The 20,789-nt window shown below is 33.8% G+C and overlaps 1 protein-coding gene across 1 annotated transcript; it reads left to right on the top strand.

Moving 5' to 3' along the window:
- The first annotated feature begins 1,362 nt into the window (after window positions 1-1,362).
- LOC140755467 (uncharacterized) lies at window positions 1,363-20,781 on the top strand. Its single transcript, XM_073090738.1, has 22 exons — window positions 1,363-1,443; window positions 2,439-2,469; window positions 3,341-3,538; window positions 8,827-8,877; window positions 9,176-9,223; window positions 10,358-10,405; window positions 10,498-10,590; window positions 10,729-10,776; window positions 11,714-11,809; window positions 11,997-12,044; window positions 12,720-12,815; window positions 13,463-13,510; window positions 13,934-14,029; window positions 14,116-14,163; window positions 14,724-14,816; window positions 15,478-15,621; window positions 16,048-16,143; window positions 16,578-16,625; window positions 19,081-19,221; window positions 20,044-20,088; window positions 20,195-20,242; window positions 20,672-20,781. The coding sequence occupies exons 1-22, from the start codon at window positions 1,402-1,404 to the stop codon at window positions 20,764-20,766; spliced, it is 1,701 nt and encodes a 566-aa protein (XP_072946839.1). The 5' UTR covers window positions 1,363-1,401; the 3' UTR covers window positions 20,767-20,781.
- The last annotated feature ends 8 nt before the right edge of the window (window positions 20,782-20,789 follow it).

The following is a 20,789-nucleotide window of genomic DNA, read 5'->3' on the forward strand; positions in this document are numbered from 1 at the left end:
ATTCATTTATTTCAGACAACAAGGTACAGACTAACATACATACTAATATATACTTATAACTAAATCACGTATTTGCGGCGACGTGAGACGCGAGTCTGGTGACTTCCGGGGGTCCTCTCCGTCCACGGAACTTCCGGAACACAACTCCCTTCGGCCACAGCTCCTCCTTCAGGAAGGTCGACAATTGCTCAGTTGGGACGCGTACAACAAATGAACTAAAGTTCACCGCGTTACGCGCCTCCAATTTTTCGACCACCAATCGGAACTTGGTTTTTACCGCCAAATACTCCACTATGTCAGACGGCTTCGTGCTGTAGTGGAGCCGTGAGACATACACGTATTATGTGTTGAACATGCACTAACTTTAAAAAAATTAATGCTTTAGCTCTTTTGTGCATAGAGTCGAAATTAATGAACAAAATTACATACGACGACATAATCGATGATTTTGCCAACAAAAAATCGCGCAAAAAGGTATTGTAACGAAGTAACAAACTTTTATAACTTGACTGAGTTGATTGATTTTAACTGTTAAACTGTTTGTCAGTGCAATAAAGATTATTTATTTATGTTTTCCAAATGTACATTATTAAGTAAGTAGCACACATTATCCTGCTCATACATGATTGAGTTTTGATTAGATGAAAAATATACCTAAAAATATTTTATTTGGAATTTCAACAAAATTTTTGGATTAAAAAAGCAGGGGCGGCAAAAACTGTGCAGCCTAGACCTTAATTTTTTTTAAATCTGCCACTGGTCGTGATTGATTGCAAACTCAAGATTACTAGACAAGATGGTAGAACCCCTTGTGGTTCGACTCCTGAGGCACCACCGCCACACCTTTTCTACCAAATAACAGCAGTGTTAGGCGCTGCTGTGTTCCGGTTTGAAGGGTGTGATAAGGGAGACATACTTTTCCGAGGCGTTCCAGCTTAGTCCTCAGAGGTACCGACGCATCTGTGGTCGACCTCAGGTAGGAATATCTAATCCTATTCGGGGTTGATTACAGATGTCCATGGGCGGCAGTAGCCACTTACCGTCAGGTGGATTGCATGCTCGTCTGCTACTCCTGTATTATAAAAAAAATAGTATGGTAAGGGAGACATACTTTTCCGTGCCTTTAGTCGAACCACAAAAAACCTTCGATGTTATGTTAACGCTTACAAATTATAAAATTTTGTAAATCTATTAAGTAAAACTTAATATTTTAAGTATGTAATCAATTTTATCATAATAATGAGTTTTCCGAAAACCTTCAGCCAATCTAGTGCGTATTACTTTATTTTCACAATTAATATTGATACAAGTGTCGTTTTGTTGAAAATGATATAAAAGTAGATGTATCTCGAGTTATTCCTTAGTGGATACGAACAGTGGTGAGTCACTGACCACGAAGAAATGATGAATACACGCATTTTTGTGTTTCTGGGACTCTGTGCCGTAAGTAACATTTTATTTTATTACGCCTATTTTTTATTTGTCTATCATGTTTTCATTTTAAGTGTTATTAATGGAGCCACTTATATATATTGACTATTTCTGCCATCTGCAAATTGTCAATATCGATCATTTATAGACGAAACGCAGTTAGAATATATCTATTTATATGTATGGTATATATCTATTTACATATATATATTATTTTTATTATAACATTTTTTTTTGTTTTGCACACAAATTTTGCCTTTCGCATGCACATTCCTGTCTCAGGGTTGCTGGAAGTCCATTTTGGAATAAGCAATCCTTTGTACTTCATTTCTATCTCTTCTGTATTGTTATCTTTTTATTTGTGTACAAAAAGTTATTAAATAAAAAATAGATTGATTAATAATAACGGGTGTTAGTCTTACCGGGTAGCAGTATCTGTAACAGACGGACGAGCTTTTGCCCGCGGCTTCACTTGCATTACGAAGTAATATTTTCATCCCCTATTTTATCCCCTTGGGGGTAGAATTGTTCAAAATCCTTTCTTAGCGGATGCCTACACCATAACATCTACCTGCATGCCAAATTTCAGCCTGATCCATCCAATGGTTTGGGCTGTGCGTTGATAGATCACTATTTCAGTCAGTCACCTTTGAGTTATTTATATTTAGATTATAGAGGTCCATGGATGGATGTGGTCACTTATCATCCGGACTGGACTGTCACATCTATAGTACCAAAAAAAGCTGTTTGTCCCCTTCTGCTTGTCAATTCATTTTATATTATATTTACTTACATTTACATAAAAGATTAAAACATACTTCGAAGGTAAAACAATATATTAAAATCTAAATCTAGAAGCAGAAAATTTTGTGAAATAATTCCTTGTAAGTATATCGTAAATGAGCACTATTTTTGAAAATTCATCCCCTAAGGTGATAAATGGGGATGGAGGCCAAAACATAATATTGTATACATTTTTCTTAATCTATTTTTCTTTTTGCTTTAAGGTTTATTTGGCGGCAGCAGAACCCGAACCAAGTAAGTATATTCTTTAAATTAATTCGTTGAATAAATAAATTATGTTCTTCGGGAAGTCGGTTAACAATAATTTTATTAGTGCTATTAGATATTTATCTTGTTATTATTCTATTAAAGTATAGTTTAACTATTAATTAACATTATACAATTAAAAAAATGGTAATTAAAACAAAATATATTTATTCTACTAAGGCAAATCCTTTCCTGGGTTCAGTTCAATTTAAGTTAGAAACGGAACGATTTCTGCAGGTGTGTTACCTTTTGTTTTACGGCATTTTTCAAAAAATAGGAGATTCTAAAAAATAAGACACAATTTTCATCTCTAAACATAACTTTATAAAGCATTACAAATGCTTAAATTATTTATTAGACACCAAAACAGCTGTAAGAAATTACTAAACATACTTAAATATATTAAAAACAAAAATTGTTTTGGAAATTACTTAGAAATATATGAAAGATTTTTTTGTAAAATTAGTACTCAGTGACACGAAATGGCACGTACAATATAATTTCTCTTAAACTACGGTAATACATAGTTTCCGGTAAGATCAAAGAATAAAATAACTAACCAAAAAATAAAGTGGAAATCTAGAAATTATCGATTTTAATGTTTTAGGAACTCCGCATAGAGTTAGAGTTGTTCAAGAAAACCGAAATGGGCCAGGTTTGTACATTTAACGACAAATATAATAAATAATTAGATCTTAATAAAATAATAGTAGGTAAAACATAGACATATAATTAGCAATAAGGAAAAAAAAACTTTAAAACCCCGTTGGAAAAAACATCCCCTGAGGGGTTGTATAGGATATTAAAAAACAATCCCCTGAGGGGTTAAATAGGATATAAATTTTATAACTCTCCCCAGATCACCACCATGGGAACGGACCGCCACATGGCAACCATCGCGAATACCATACAGAACATCACGATAACTATGGTAAAAGGAGTCATTCTGAGCATCACGAGTCTCATCGCAACGGTGGAAGAGGATCTAGCTGGTCTAAATCCTGGAACATAGCAAACGCTGCACAGAATGGAGGCAAGAAATTTGTCGTGAAGTTCTGTACGTATCGTTACTTTATTGAATCCTGTTAATACTCTTTTAGATCATATGTAGAAGTAGCTTTTGAAGTTGGTAGAACCCTTTATGGTTCGAGTCCGGCGGCACTACCACCACACGTATTTCTATCTAATAACAGCAGTGTTAAGCGCTGCTGTGTCCTGGTTTGAAGGGTGTGGTAATGTGAGACATACTTTTCCGGGGCGTTCCAGATTAATCTTCAGAGGTAGCGGTGCATTTGTGGTCGACCTTAGGTAAGAATCTTATCCTATCTGGGGTTGATTACATGCCCATGGGCGGCCGTAGCCACTTACCATCAGGTGGACTGCACGCTCGTCTGCTACTCCTATTATAAAAAACTTGAAGTAGCCAGCGTAACTAATGTTAAACTTAATGAGAGTAATAAAATAAAGTTTTAAACTTGGATAACCACTCTGTGGTTGGACTCTGGAGGTATCGCCGCACCAAAGTTTTCTAAAACAGCGCCTACGCTGCTGTTTAGCAGCAAAAACCGACAGAGAAACAAGAAACAAGGTGAAAATAAAAACAAACTTTTAAATCAATTCGTTTTAATATGAGAAATGATTATTAAATTAGTATTTTATGTGTTTGTATCGTCTATGTATGTATAAAGAACCTGTTGGGAATAGGCCACAGGAGAACGAGAAAATAAACTATGAAATATAATAAAATAAAATTCACTCCAAAAAGATACTTTTTATTTATATCGAATCATTGACAGAATGACAAATTAGAAGAAGTAAAAATATATGTTTTTCAGCTGCCAGCTTTATCATATATAACCTACTTGAATATTATACATTATAAGAGGCTTGAGTTTTTGCTATATTCCAACAGCCTCCCTCAAAAATTCAAGTATAAAACAATTTATAAATACGTTCTTTGCAGAACACTTCTTGAATGTCATTACATCTACCACCACTTCACTAGGTGTTTCGTTATGGAGAAGAAGCGGCGAAAGAAACTCCATAACACACATCTTTTTACAATAAATATAAATGTTTTTACAATGGCAAACTTAACCATGGCACATGTGGAGCTGAAGATACTTCAGACCACATCGATTTATCAGTCAAATATACAAAGAAAACTTCAAACAAAAACCTTATACTCGTACTCTGCTTTAGCTGATGAGACTGCGACTGTGTCTACATTGTTTTCGTGTGTTTCACGAAATTATGCAGTTTTAATTACTTTGAACAAATAGTTTCTAATACTATGTTTGTGCGTCTCGTCGCGTTCTCAGTTTCTCAGTCAGAGTCCACATAAGCAATAATTAACTACTTATAATTACAGCTTTCATTGATTAGGTTTAACTATTTATATCTTTTATATAACATTAAAAGATGTATTAAATATTTACACATTTAAGACAAAAAATCTGGATGCGTAAGTACATTTACTTTTACATTTCTATACAATACTACTTTAATTTAACTCTACAATGTGCACCATGACATAAGTTAGTATTTAATACTGAATAATTTATAAGGAAAGTGATTAGGATAAATTACACTTATAGAATATTTTTAACACATTTTGCACATTAGTAGACTGATTAAGTGATATTGTATTTGCTATTCTTTCAACATCTATATCAAGAAATTATGTTATTTATTTTGTATTTGTAATATAAATTATTTGCATTAAAATGTTTTTGCAAATTTATAATGCTTATTTTGTTGAAATTATTAAACCATATACATACGTGTGGGACTATACATATATCTTATTCTATACATATATATATTCTTATCCGTATTAATTTATCTTATATAGGTATATTTAAACATTTATCTACATGCATCTGCATGAGAATGTACCTTTAAGAGTTTTTAAACCCTATATTTAAGTATAACATGAAGACGTTCAAACCAAAGCCGAGAAGTCTGCTTTAAGCCGTTAAAGCTTTTATTTAATTTACTTACTTTATTATCTTTAGGCAACCTTCTTTATCTTTAGCAACCTTTACCTTCTGGTACTACCATATAAATATTCTCTGTATGAAAACCATTATAATATATTTTTCTAATTATATCAAATGAAATTTACAAAGGTAGTATTTTCGTCCATATGCTGTACATTTAAATCTATATAAATGTAGTAAATCTGGCTATTGGTGCGAACGTTACATCTTAATCCTGTAAAATTTCTTACTGAAACTGAATTTCTTAGTGAAACTTCGAGCAACTAAACGAGCTTTGTTATTTTTTTCTGATTTACCTACTTAGTTCATTATTATTTGTGGTAAATACCCACTTGCAACTAATAATGTTAACATATTTAGGTCTGTAAACAAAATATCAGATTTGATTGCTCCTTTGTGGCTTAATTTCACTTTGTACTGCTTTTCACCATTTAATAGGCACCTTAAAATACCTTTAAATTATTTAGGTAATTATTGCAAAGTACTTAATAAAAATCAGCTATCAGGATTGTGCATCCGTATATAATAATTCAGGGATTGATCAAGTATTTAATAGTTATTGTTGACGCATTATCATTTAAGGAATGTTGTTGTTAGCTTTCAATTAGTTTCGCCGAATCAGAGTCAGGCTTTCTAAATTTTATATTGATATGTAATGCTCAATGTTTGTTGTCATTATTTTCAATATTTAATTCATCAACTACATGATCTGCTTCGCAGCTATGGACATTTCATTACTTTTAATATTTAATAATGTACTTATATCCATTAAAATCTTTACCAACTAGGCTGGATCTAAAATATTTTTATCTTTAATCTTGCTCACTGTGTTACGAACGTAGCAGTAGCACCAAAACATTTTCATATGATCGATTTTGTTTTTACCTTGCCACAATTTACATGGTGTTTTATTTATTTATTATCAGAGCTTTAGTGGGGAATATGTATATTTTTATAAATATAAGTAGGTATATGACTGTTGTAACAGCTTCACCCCAAAAGCTTTATTTAATTTCGCATTTACAACCATTTCGGTTAATATACGATTCATTTGCTCTGTTTCACCATTTTATTGTGTTTTATAAGGTAAATTTTAATGATACATAATTATCTTGCCAACAAAAAATTCCTTAAGTTCATTATTTCAGAAATATATTCTCGATCATTATCATAATGTAAATGAATAATGTTACTATAGGATACATTTTCACTTTTAGACTTTTAAAATGATACTTATTTCCCATTTAAAATACATGTAACATAAAGACAATTTTTGTCATCAAAGGAAGTCGACGTTATCGAATCGCAAACATCACAGTGAATAATAAAAAAAAAATGTTTTTTTTTTACCATTAGCTGGTCAGTCTTGACTTTTAGAAATTCAAGATCACAGATTACATATAAGTATTCAAGATTGTCATATGACGGTCAATAATAAAATCTTTAAAAATATTCAAATTTCATCAACCCATTTATTGTCCCACTGCTGGGCATGAGTCTCCTATCAGAATGAGAAGGTTTAGGTCATAATCCATCGCGTTAGCCAAGTGAGTATTGGTAGACTCACATACCTTTCAGATTTTTTATTATATAAATCTTTCAGGTGTAGAAGATTTCTTCACGATGTTTTCCTTTACCTTTTAAGCAAGTAATAATTAATTTCTAATACACACATAACTTTGAAAAAATTCAGAGGTGATTGCCTGGGATTTGAACCTCGGACCCTTCGTTAGACAGGTCGAGTTTCTTAACCATTAGGCTATCACTGCTATTCAAATTTAATTTCTGTTTATTCAAATGACCGTTTGTGCCATAACTAATACGATTTCTAACTTTGAATTAAGTTTATTTTATACTGTGATCTATCATTTTATGAAAAATAATGATACTATCATCCTTTATACTACATATTAGACATTTACTATTTTTATAAAAATGCCCTTCATTTTTTAATAACCGACATACCTTTTATTATTCAATTCGATTTACTAAGAAGCTGCATAGGTACAGCTTAAGTTCCATAGAACTAAAGTTCCACAGAACTTTTGGTGAACAGTATAGAATTTTAAATTCTTTGTTTTTTTTTTACCTTTACCAAATCTTTAGCTCCTCCAATTTTAAACGTAGTCTGTCATTTAATACATATTAATCCTTTGTATTTTCAAAGTGATCAGAGTTTTCAAATCTAAAAGAAAAAACAAGTGTCAGGGTTAGAATTGGAACAAAAATCAAACAAATTTCATTTTTAAGACATAAAAGCGAAACTGTCCTTATTTTTATTTTCAGTGTCCAATGTATTTCCTGTTATATAGCTACTACTGTCTCCATTTTGTTGCAATTAGGTACTTGATATAATGACAGTTAACATCAGTAATAGCGACGGGTTCAGATCGCAAAAATTATAATTTTTACAGCAACTGTTTCCAGGATAAAAATTCATATTAGCTTGTGTATCTGCATGATGTAATACTCTAGTAGTAGTTTACACATTTTTCCATTTTAAATTTTATATTTTTACAAGCGTGTAATATTTGAAGTTCAGTTGTTTCAGGTCTCAATTTTACTTTGAACATTTCGTATGTACTATGTATTCATTCGAATCTAAAAGATGAGACATTGAATTATATGCATTCCGTCGATTCGTTTCATCGTTTGATCCATAATCCGTCGATCCATTTCATCCATTGATCCATTTAATCAAGTTTAGCACCAAGTTAGTGATCATATTACTCAATCATTAAAATAAGTTGTATCAGCGTTTGATATCTGGTCGCAATTCCAAATTAAGTTGTTTCTTACGCAGTCAAAATAATTGTGTAGCCAAAAAATTCTCCATTCGTAATTTTATTTAAGTCACCCATTATTGTTTTCGCCGTAGACGGTTTTGGTTTAGACACTTATATATTATTGTTTGCCATCGCCGTTCGCCATCAAACATTTTTCATGTGTCTTTTTCTTCCGCGACTCCATGTTTGAAATATTACATAAATTTTATACTTAGTAGATGACTATATTTTTCAATATTTTACGATAGCGTAGCCTGGGCCCATAACCTGTTGGGAATAGGCCACAGGAGAACGAGAAAATAAACTATGAAATATAATAAAATAAAATTCACTCCAAAAAGATACTTTTTATTTATATCGAATCATTGACAGAATGACAAATTAGAAGAAGTAAAAATATATGTTTTTCAGCTGCCAGCTTTATCATATATAACCTACTTGAATATTATACATTATAAGAGGCTTGAGTTTTTGCTATATTCCAACAGAACCCATAACAGGAATCTTAATGTGGTTCGATAAGAAACATAATTTTAAAATAAAATTATTTTTTACAGCTGACGGCGAGTGGTCATTCGACGATTTTGTAAATTTCTGTGGATTCAAACGTAAGTGTTCCTAATTTCTATATAAAGTTATGTATGTATGTACATTATTTGTATGTTAACCCGGGAATCCTTCCTTTCCTTATACAAAGTATATTGATAACAACACCACTTTAAAAGTTAAAAACAATGGGCGGTAGTAGCCACTTACTATCAGGTGGACTTCATGCTTGTCTGCTAGTCCTATATTATAAAAAAAATATTTCCATAGCCAGGAATCGAACAAATTCATTAGAAAGATACACACCCTATATTATTCTACCATCGGATAGCGTCGCCTATAAAATTCTTTTTTTTGCAGACCACGATGAAAGCCGAGAAATCCTCTTCAAGCTGACCGGATTAAAGGGTAAGTTATTAATGTAATCTACTAACGAGAGATCGATATTTCCAGCTGGGCAATTGTTTGGAGCGGCAAAAGCGAGGGGCGGCAAAAATCTCGCAAATAAATCTTTTTAAACATTATTTATTAACTTTTCTTGTATCACTTCGCGATGGATTATGGTCCTCTTAGAGTAAGGGGACCATAATCCATCGCGTTGGCCAAGTAACTACAAATTAATAAACTTAACACACCCTTGAGAATTTTTGACCTCTCATCTAACTTGGGGGTATTTCACAATGTTTCCATCACCGTTTACGCAAGTGATAAGTTATTTGGTTAATAACAATTTTAAAAATCATAGTACTTGCCAGGGATTTGAACCTCGGCCCCCAGAATCAACTACGGCTAAACCACTAGGCTACCACTGCTTATACGTGTTTTCTACTTAACAATAATGTTATTCAGAGAAAATAATATTTTTCCTCGAAATTGTTAAATAATTAATGCATAATTAACAATGTTTTTACAAGTGTCGCCGTTAAAATATATTTTGGACGAAGTAATCCACCTGATTAAATAAGACATTGGAAAATGAAGTCAATTTACTTATTTATTGTTCAAACATTGAATATTATCATTGTAACTTTATTACAATTCACGTATTGAAATCTTGCGTAAGTAATTTTATTCCTTTGTTATTATATTAGTGTTTATTTAGTTTGTTGAAAGAATTTTTCGTAGTTTAATTGTAAGTAGGTACAACTACAACATTTTAAATGAAATTATATTAAAAATAAAACAGTAATAAAAAAAATGGATACTGTTGTATACAAGAAATGCAGTTAAATGAAAAGAAATTAAATTAAATGAAGCATATAAAAACGGAATTAAATTAATGCTGAGTGGAGTATTTTGGTTTGAAGGGTATTTATTCTACTTTAAGACATTCCAACGGTTGTTATTTATAATCAATCTATCCCTTTTTTGCCAATACGATTAAGATATAACAATTTGTAATGGGAAGAAATTGTCAAATTACAATCTTTGGGGGGTAAGACATTGTATAGATTAATTTGTTTACTTTAAATCATTTGACATTAGGGAGATTTCTATCTATTTTAATAAAATATTTATGTTACATTTTTTTTATTTTTACAGATGTCCATGAAGCTTTGGCTTACATCAAGAAGGTGACTGGCATTACCAGTAAGTAAACTATACCTTGTATATGATCATAAACCAAAAAGTCATAAATAAAAAAATATAATTTCTAATCTTTTTTCTATTCTCTATTTTAGCCCGCAAAGAAATTAACGCCCTCTTCAGATGTTTCCGTGAAAAGTCCTGGGATTACTTCTTCAACTTCTTCTTAGATTTTGAAGGAACTACTAGTAAGTTTTGAAGGAACTTTACCATTTTTTATTTTTAATAATTTTCATTACCTTTGTTAGAACCCTCCGTGGTTCCATTTCCATTCATTCCATTCCATTTGTGGCCGGTTTGAGTTACATTTACTTTTCTATTTACAGATATATCTGTCGTGGCACGTCTCGTCACTATACTGACAAACAAAACCAGTAAGTAAATAATAATGTAATCTAAGTAGTTAGATTGAATTTTAATTTATGTAAGTATAAGAAAATGTATTTACAATAGAAAAGATAAATAATTAAAGTACTTAAACATAATCTACAATTTTAAAATAGAAACTAAATAATAATAATAATAAGTAGTTGTTTTTTATTATTAATTATTACTTATTCGACGGTGTTTTACACGAACTGTTGTACCAATTTAACTAAAGTCTTTAAACGAGTTAAGTACTTAAAACAATGGAAATCAGGATGATGATGATGGTGGTAGAAACCTCTATGGTTCCTCTCTGAAGGCACTAATAACAGCAGTGTTAAGTGCTGCTGTGTTCTGGTTTGATGGGTCTGGTAAGGGGATACTGGGCAACACTAAGGAAGGAGTTTAATCTTATCTAGCTTGGATTACGGATGTCAACAGTAATAGCTATTTTACCATGTACCATATATACTTGGTGATAGGGGAGATATACTTATCCGAGGCTTTTCAGCATAGTCCTCTGGGGGCCTACCACCATCTTTTAAAAACCATCATAGTTCAGGAAAGTTTTATTTCCTCCTTAAAACAGTAAAATAGTCCGTCATACACAGTTGAACAAACTTAGACCCTTATTAGTTTTTCGCTTATCCATTGTATAAAACCAACTCAATTTTGCTTAAAAAGGAAAATTTCCTGCAAAAAAAGTAAACGTATGATAAAATAATTTTGTTTTAAGAGATGGTAGTAGCCCCCCCAGAGGTAGCATTTGTGGACGACCTCAGGCGGGAATCTCATCTTATCTGGGGTCGATAACAGATGTCCATGGGCTGCAGTAGCCACTTACCGTCAGGTGGACTGAATGCTGGTCTGCTCTGCTGCTGCTCTTATTAACAAAATTGTTTGTGATATAAAAAGGATAGTGTAATTAATTACTCTTATCCACAGATACCCTGGAAGGATTCACAGTAATACGACTGATGTCCGGCCACGGAAATATAGTTGGGTTGGTAGAAATATTGTTAAGGATCTCCGGTAAAAACAGTAAGTACCAATGCTAAATACTTTGAACATTTGTAAATAAATTCGAATATTTATTACCTAACGTTTTTACATTTTATTTCATTTCATTTTTAATTTGAAATATAACACAATTTGAGTGACACTTTCTTTAATTTTATCAATAAATTTAAAAATATGAACTTATTATACTTACTTAACTATTTTTCAGATGGAAAAGACTTGCCTCACTATTATCAAGATTTTGGAAACGGCAAAGGTAGGTAGATTTTGGAAACGGCAAACAATGACATGTAGTTTGAAGGTGATAGAACCCGTTATGGTTCGACTCGGGAGTCACCATCGCCATATTTCTGCAAAATTTTAGCAGTTGCTGCTGTGTTCTGGTTTGAAGTGGTAAGGGAGGCATACTTATCCGAGGCGATCAGCTTAGTCCTCAGGGGTAGCGGCGCATCTGTGGCCGACCTCAGGTAGGAATATTTAATCCTACTTGGGGTTGATTACAGATATCCATGGGTAGCAGCAGCCACTTACCATCAGATGGACTGCATGGTAGTCTGCTATTTCTATATTATGAAAAAAAAACATATTTCTGCCAAATATTAGCAGGGTTAAACGCTGCTTTGTTCTTACTTGAAGGGTATGTTAAGGGCGACATGCTTTTCCGAGGCATTCTAGCTTAGTCCTCGAGCGGAGCATGGCTTTTGTGCCCAATATGAGGTAGGAATCTAATCTTATCCGGGATTGATTGTCCATGGGCGACAGTAGCAACTTACCATCAGATGGACTATTCCTATATTATACAAAAAACCAAGTGTCTATCTTTTACGGTGCAAGTGACAGACGGACAGATAGCGGATGCTAAGTAATAGGTTTCCCTTTGAGTACGGAGCCCTAGAAAGATGTATTTTCTGATGTTTTCTTTCATTCACAGGTGTAGAAGGAGTAAACAGGGTAGTTCTCAACTTGACCGGTGGTGTTGGATCTTCAGACTTCTCAAGTGTTTACATTCAATTGAAGACAGAAGTTGGTAAGTGTAACGAATTTCTAAATTTACCATAGATTATCATTGTTATTTGGACGTTGTTATGCAAAATAGATACAACCACAAAAACTACCACTACCACACCTATTTCTACCTAATAACAGCAGTGTTAGGCGCTGCTGTGTTCCGTTTTGAAGGGTGTGGTAAGGGAGAAAGACTTTTCCGAGGCGTTCCAGCTTAGTCCTCAGGGGTAGCGGCGCATCTGTGGCTGACTTCAGGCAGGAATGTGTAATCCTATCTGGGGTTGATTACAGATGTCCATGGGCAGCAATAGCCAATTATCATTGCATAATGAACTGCATGCTCGTCTGCTACTAATATATTATAAAAAAATATCAACCTATTAGTGTCTCAGTGGTTCAGGCCACCGCGCTTCAGAAGTGAAAATTGATATAGTCCGCGTAAAACTGCTAGTCCGCTCTGAATATGGAAATGAATCGCGTGCCATAGCAGATTGTATGACTACACCTGCTCGCAACAACTTCATAGCGGACTAGCAGTTTGGCGCGGACTATAACTTCAGTTTTTAAGAACTTTCAAGTGTATAGATTTCAAGATATACTCGTTCACTGTTATAGTAAAAACTATGTAACAAATTTATATTATTTTTATAAATGTTTCCTTTATTTCAGACTGGAACATGACGTTCAGCGTGCTCACTTCCGCCATGAGAGTTGATAGTAAGAGTTTGTTTAGTTATTCCATATTATTACTCGTCATACAATTCCATCTATTCGAAGGTGGTAGAGCCATGTCTCCGTGCTAAAATGTCCCTAAAATATTTGAAATAATTATTTATTTATTATATAAATAACGCAGTATTAGGTTTTATTCATAAATTTTCTCTAAAAATGTTTTTTTTTGTCAAGAATTCAAAAAAAGAACTTACTAATAAGCCGTTTGTGGCTTCATTCAATTTCAAGACGGCGAAGTATCTTTACCAATCTATGCTATAAAATGATTAAAGTTAACTAATTTCTAATATTGTATATATATGTGCAGTTGTGCGCATAATATACATACTTTTCCGCAAAACCAAAGATAAAGGAAAGATATAGATGATTTTAACAACTAAATAAATTATATTTCTTTAAATTTTTCAGGTTCCGCTGAAGCAACCTCTGCTCTCATGAAACTTCTGAACCGTTCTACATTCTCCGAGTGTGTTATATTAATCAAAAGCTTCACCGAATTGACTCGTAAGTTAAACACTGATGTAACTTGTTGTGGAATTACTATTTTTTCTCCATCATTACATAGAAAATTAATAATTATCTTATTTTAGATTTCAGATACGCGATAGAAGAATTGTTAAGCGAGACTGGAAGTACTTGTAAGTATATATTTTTAAGTTTACATATAAAAACAACATATTTATCTACCCTTTAAGAGGTAGATAATACGGGGAGTTTTTGCATTAAATATAATGTAGGGCCCCTCCTAAGGGCTGGATTTGGTGAATGGTGGAATCACTATTAAAAATTTTAAATCCTCCGTTTAGTGTATATACAATAGTTACATCGGTGTCTTTAGGGGGACATACTTTTCCAAGGCGTTCCAGCTTAGTCCTCAGGGGTAGCGAGGCATTTGTGTCCGACCTCAGGCAGGAATATCTAATACCACTACTGTGCTAATACTGTCTGGGGCTGATTACAGATGTCCATGGGTGGCAGTAGCCACTTACAATTACGTGGACTGTATGCTCGTCTGCTACTCCTATATTATAAATATACATAGTGTTTCATTAAAATGAAATTCAATTGCCTTGTAAATATCAATGGTTAGAACAATTGATTTCTGTCGTAGTCTTGAATGATATCATGGGACTTTGAACCCCTTAGGGGTACTTACTAAAAAATGTTTCACATAGCTAATTTATATTATTATTTACAGCTCTCATCGTGGTTATAGAAAACCTGTACAGAATAACTGGCTCCAGGGATCTGGTGACTGTCCGAACAAGGTTCTACACTTGCTTCAACGTTGGTGAGTAATTTACACATTTATTGGTACTAGTGGTCGCCCGAGGGTCGAAATTCGACTATCTTATATATAAAATTCTCGTGTCACAATGTTAGTTACCGTACTCCTCCGGAACTGTACGCAACGAGATGGCGCCACTTGTATCTGAATCACGCTATTGAATTTTTCTCAATATCTGAAACATTTTTAAACTTCGAACTGAAATTGTCAGAGCACGGCCTAAGCACTAACGACTTTTATATCAGTAATCAAAGGTATTGAACCTCAAAATGTATTAAATTATTAGGTATTATTAGGTAAAGGTATTTGAACCTCGGATACCTCGATTGAGGTCGCGGAGGCTATCACAGATTTTTATGTACGTAAACATAATCATAATTACTTCGCTTTATTAGCTTCGACTTTGCAAATCTACTTTACCCACTTTGAATGGACAGTTAAATTCAATGCAATTATTAATCATTTAATATTAATTTATATATTTTTTCCGAATTGCAGGATCAGTTTAAAAACTTTGCACCCCATGCTTTTCGAACAGAAAGTAACATTACTTATCGCTAATAATTTTATTCTTATTCAGAATTATTACATTTTTGACTAACTATAAAAACGTGGTTTTTAGTTTTTTTTTTAACGATAATTTATTTTGATCTACAATTTTCAGGCGTCATCACTGTATTCCAACGCGTGAATAAAATAACGAAGAACAAGCAGCCTTTCATATTCTTCTCCGCTATCCTCGAGATCACGCAAAGGAAGAACATTGTCGACGCATGCCAAGATATCAAAGCCCTCACTTCAAATAAGGGTAAGTTAGGAATTATTTGACCTGGTTACGTCACCATTCCTCCATCGCACCACTCGCCGAAGGATGAAGTTCCATCCACACCAACAGGCCTCGTGGCGGTCCTCCACGGTTCGGTTTGTACGGATGTTCTTGCCGCGTACGTGTAAGATCTGGAATTAGCTTCCTCCTGAGGTATTCCCGGAGCGCTATGACATGGGGCTCTTAAAAAAAGATGCAAAAAGAGCTCTCATAATATCTGTGACCGACCTCAGATAGGAACATCCTATCTGGGATTGATTAAAGATGTCCATGGGCAGCAGTAATCACCTACCATGTACATAATTGCATGTTCGTCTGCTACTATTAATATTATAAAAAAAGAATGTCTCCATGAAATAAAATTACATTTTTATTAAAATAAATAACTTCTTTTTTTTTAAATTTCAGTCGAAGCATTGGACTTCATTGAACAAATCCAAATTAGATCCAACTGCAACGTTATTGAGCTTTTCAGAAGCTTTTTGACCTTCACGGGAACTAAATGTAAGTATTTTGCAAAACAATGACTTAGTTTAATATTGGTGATGTTAATAAAAGTTCAGTTCTGAATTGTGGGAAGTTTGGGATAAAAAGTAATAAAAAACCTCTTAAACAGAATTTTCACGCTGTGTTCAAATAAATGTTATTATAAACTATTTTCAAAAAAATTCTAATAAAAATCTACGAAAATTGTTTTTCGTATGTTTTAATCGATATGAAAATATACTAAGTAAATGCATGAATAAATCTTTTATAACTTAGATGATCCCTGAGATTTTTGTGAATTTATCCCCTGAGGGGCTAGTCAAAATTAACATTTAAAAAAGATATAGTTTACCTCTGTAAGGGGTTTGATTTCAAGAAATACTATTACACTGGTCAAAACGATAATTAATTTGGCATTCAAAATATAATGTATGTTTCTTTTTTGTTTTCAGCTCTCCGCCTTGCGTGGCGTCAAATTATTCGCGTCACGAATATAACTGGTAAGTTATTAATTTGAATTAAATAAAAATATTTGGCCTGGTGCGTGTTGAACACTAATTAATAATAATAATAAACATTTATTGCCTTTGAAATACAGAAAAAATACACATTACAAGTAACTTAAAATTAATACTGGGCAAAAGGAAGTGACTCAGCTTTTGCTGACAAGGATTGTAATCCTGTTCAGCGCTGATTTTCAGTCACCCCCTTCTCCCTATGGTGTTATGCGGGAGAAAGGTCCTGGGTTCCCAACCATTTACTACTTTTATCTCTAGATCGAAACTTAAAATTACAGAAACATGTTATATGCAGAGAAATATACAAACGTGATAAAGTAACAAAAAAATTTTAAACTATGAACACAATAAAAAAAAAACAATAATAACCCTTGCGTGATTGCGTTTGTGTGTGTTAGAATGTAGATGTGTGAGTGTGTATGTCAGTGTATGTGTACGTGTGCGTGTGTGTGTGTGTGTGTGTTATCAATACTTACTAAAATATGACTTTAAATTTAAAAATTTATTGTAGGCAGGCTTCAAGTTTTCAGTTGCAAGTTGTTTCTTTAGTAATGCTGTTTTGTATTTTACTTTAAACCTATCTGTAGTCATTTTATTTCTTAGGGGAGGGGGTAAGTCGTTCCAAATACTTGCCGCTGAAAACTTGAAGCAAGTTCTAAATCTAGATGTTTTATGAGCAGGCATTTTAAGGAGGGTCTGTGTTCTAGATCTTTGGCTTCGATTACTAAAGTCCTCGAACCAAGTGAGCTTTTCAAAGAGATACTCAGGTCGTTTGTTCCAAATTACCCTATGGATTGTAGTGGCAAGGTGGAGATCTCTTCTAGCGCTCATATTGAGGATGCCCTTTCTATTTAGATATGGGGTTATATGTTCTCCCCTAGGTACATTGTAACAAAAGCGAATACATGCATTTTGTACCCTTTGTATTGCTTTGTATTTGCTCACATTTATTTTTGGGCCATAGATGGAACTACAGTAATTAAATTGTGAGAGAACTAGGGAATCACACAAAAGCAGGCGCAGTTCTTCGCTCAAATAGGATCTGATTTTGTATAAGGTCTTTAACTTTAGGTACGCGTTTCTTATCTTATTATTTATATGTTCGTGAAATTTTTGTTCACCGTCCAGTATTAGGCCTAAATTGCGCGCCGAGCTTACCCGTTTTAGCGTGACCTCATTGATGGATAACTCTTCTTTACAATCCAAGGTTTTTTTGATCTGGTTTTTAGTCCCCAAAATTAGGACCTGGGATTTTTCTGGATTAAGAACCAGTTGGTTATTTTTCGACCAATTGTAGATGGCGTTAAGGTCGTCATTGATCTTTTTAATTGCTTCGCGCGAATTTTGATTTTCAAACGAGTAGTATAATTGCGTGTCGTCTGCGTATAGATGGTATTTGCAATATTTTATTTGGGTTGGTAGATCTGCTGTAAATAGCGAGAACAAAATAGGACTAAGCAACGATCCTTGAGGACAGCCTCTTTCCACCGCTCTGAGCGACGAGAGTTTTTTATTGCCGTCCAAATCATCAGTCACTACCATTTGTTGTCTACCAGTTAGAAATGATTTAAACCAGGTGCATGCATTTTTGGAGAATCCGTATTGTTCTAGTTTTTTCAAGAGTAAATCTGGATGTAGACAGTCAAATGCCCGAGAGTAATCAAGCAATACCATGATCGTAGTCATTCCCATATCAGAGGCCTCGGTAATATCATCAGTGACATGAAGTAGAGCAGATTCAGTGCCGTGACCTCTTCTGAACCCTGATTGAGATTTTGGTATTATATTTGTACTCTCTACATACTGCAATACTTGATCTAACACCACTTTTTCTACGACTTTTGATAATATTGGTAGAATAGAGATGGGCCGCAAATCTTTCAAGTCATTGATAGGGGATTTTTGGGAATAGGTCTAACCAGTGCTCTTTTCCAGCACGACGGGAAAATACTTTTCACGATACAATTATTTACTATCCATGTAATAACAGGCAGAGTCACGTCTAATGTAAGTTTAATCATGTCAATGTTTAGGTTATCATATCCAGCTGCCTTGGTCTTTATATTGTTTAAGATTTTCCTTATTTCTATGTCTGTGGTCGGTTTAAGTTCAAGGCAGCAATTTTGTAAAATCTTACATGAGCTTGTTGTGTTGATTTTGCTTTCATTTTGATCACAGGAGGGAAGATTTAAAAAGTTGTCATTAATTAATTATCTATTTTTTTATTTCTAATAATAATCACAGCAAAAATACTCTAAGTCCTCAGGGGTAGCGGGACATCTGTGGCCGACCTCAGGTAGGAACATCTAATCCTATCTGGGGCTAATTACAGATGTCCATGGGCGGCAGTAGCCACTTACCATCAGGTGGATTGCATGCTCGTCTGCTACTCCTATATTATAAAAATAAGTAATTAAACGTTTTTAATATTTTTCAGATATCTACATCCTCATCCGCACTGTCAGTAGCTACACAAAGGTGACCATTATCACCTTCTTCAACATCATGCTGAAAGTGACCAACAAACTTACCATCCAAGAGGCCTCTCACCAATTATGCAGCGTTACTGGAACCGATAGTAAGTTTATTTGATTACTTACCATCTGCGAAGGTCTTTACCGGATATATTTTATTTATACCTTAGTTAAACTCTGGCACCACCGCCACACCTATTTCTGTTATAACAGCAGTGTTAAGCGCTGCTGTGTAGTTGAAGGGTCTGATAAGGGAGACATTTCCAAGGCATTACTTAACCCTCGGGGAAAGCGGCAGTAGCCACTTACCATCAGGTGGACTGCATGCTCGCCTGCTACTCTTGCACTTTTATAAAAAAAAAATTAAAAGGTCGTAGTTTGGTTCCACGGGGAGGTATTACCGCTGTTTTAGTGTAAATCTGTTCTGCGTGTCGGTGTGCGATCCGCGCCAAACTGCTAGTCCGCTCTGAAGTTGTTGCACACAACTACAAGAATATATTCTGTAGCAACGTAAGGGCATACTAACGCAGCTATGTACCCGCGGACGAGAGTCCCGCGCTGTCTTCGTCCCGCTAATATCTACAATTTGCTATTCGACGAGATTTTCTATATTCAGAGCGGACTAGAAGTTTGGCGCAGACTATACCGACTTACATATGAAGACCGGTTTAGTGCGTGCAAACATGTGATCGGCTTCAGGTAGAACCTGCTCTTTGTGAAGTTGGTTACCATGGGTTGATGGAACGACACTGACCATTTACCATCAGATGGACTTTTAGTTTAAAAATACTCTAGCAAGTCGCAAAATCATACCATTAGATTTTTACTGACCTTATGGGATAACAAAATTTAGTCTTCAAATTCAGTGAACTTTCGAAAAACATATTCTCAACTCAAAATTGTATTTATGAAAATTTCTTTTTCAGCCTTATTCGAAGCGGTTAAGAGCATATACGTGATCTTTTCATTCGGTAAGTGATATTTTATAGATATTATTGAAATACTTAAGTAATTCGATGTTGCCTGAATTTTGAAATGTTGCTTCCTTTTTTTTTATTAAATTTCTTTATTTTACAGACTTTGTTAGGACATTGGAGCTGATATGCTCTCTCAGCTCGCGCTCACGTAAGTATTTGGGATAAATTTAAAATATATTTTAAACGATTTTACAGTTTTAATGCTCATTTCGTAATACACAGTACACAATTAACACGTCCGCTCTGTTCGAATGGTTGATGACAAATGGGCTCGATGCAACCATCGTATAGAACTACCCACGATTTTTACAAACTTTTTCTTTAATTAAATTTTATGACTTAGTAGTCAGGGTTAGTACGGCATCTGAGGTCGACTACAGATAGGCTTATCTGGAGTTGATCACAGATGTCCTTATGGTAGTAGCCGTTTACCATCAGGTGAACTACATGCTCGTTGGTTATTCTATATTTATTATTCTTCTATATTATAAAACCAATTCAAAATCTGAAAATAAATGATAGGTTTATAGATGCGCGCTTTCTACAGCTGAGTATTGTAATGTTTTTTTCATTACAGTATTGATTGAAGCCATTTCGTACCTGAAATCAAGCACGAGTACTACAAGTAAGTTACTCATTTTAATAATTTTACTACTTACCATTGCTTTTTAAAATAACATTTTTTTTGCAAAGCA

This window comes from Epargyreus clarus, unplaced genomic scaffold, assembly GCF_041222505.1.
Source record: "Epargyreus clarus isolate Ecla_fem2 unplaced genomic scaffold, WU_Ecla_fem_2.2 ptg000033l, whole genome shotgun sequence".
Taxonomy (NCBI): Eukaryota; Metazoa; Arthropoda; class Insecta; order Lepidoptera; family Hesperiidae; genus Epargyreus; species Epargyreus clarus.

What these genes read in the sequence shown, in the direction of transcription:
- LOC140755467 (XM_073090738.1), top strand. Translation starts at nt 1,402, where the DNA reads ATGATGAATACACGCATTTTTGTGTTTCTGGGACTCTGTGCC. An exon ending in AGATTTTGAAGGAACTACTA is followed by an intron (nt 10,591 to 10,728) that starts GTAAGTTTTGAA and finishes TTCTATTTACAG; the next exon opens with ATATATCTGTCGTGGCACGT. An exon ending in TTCCGCCATGAGAGTTGATA is followed by an intron (nt 13,511 to 13,933) that starts GTAAGAGTTTGT and finishes TAAATTTTTCAG; the next exon opens with GTTCCGCTGAAGCAACCTCT.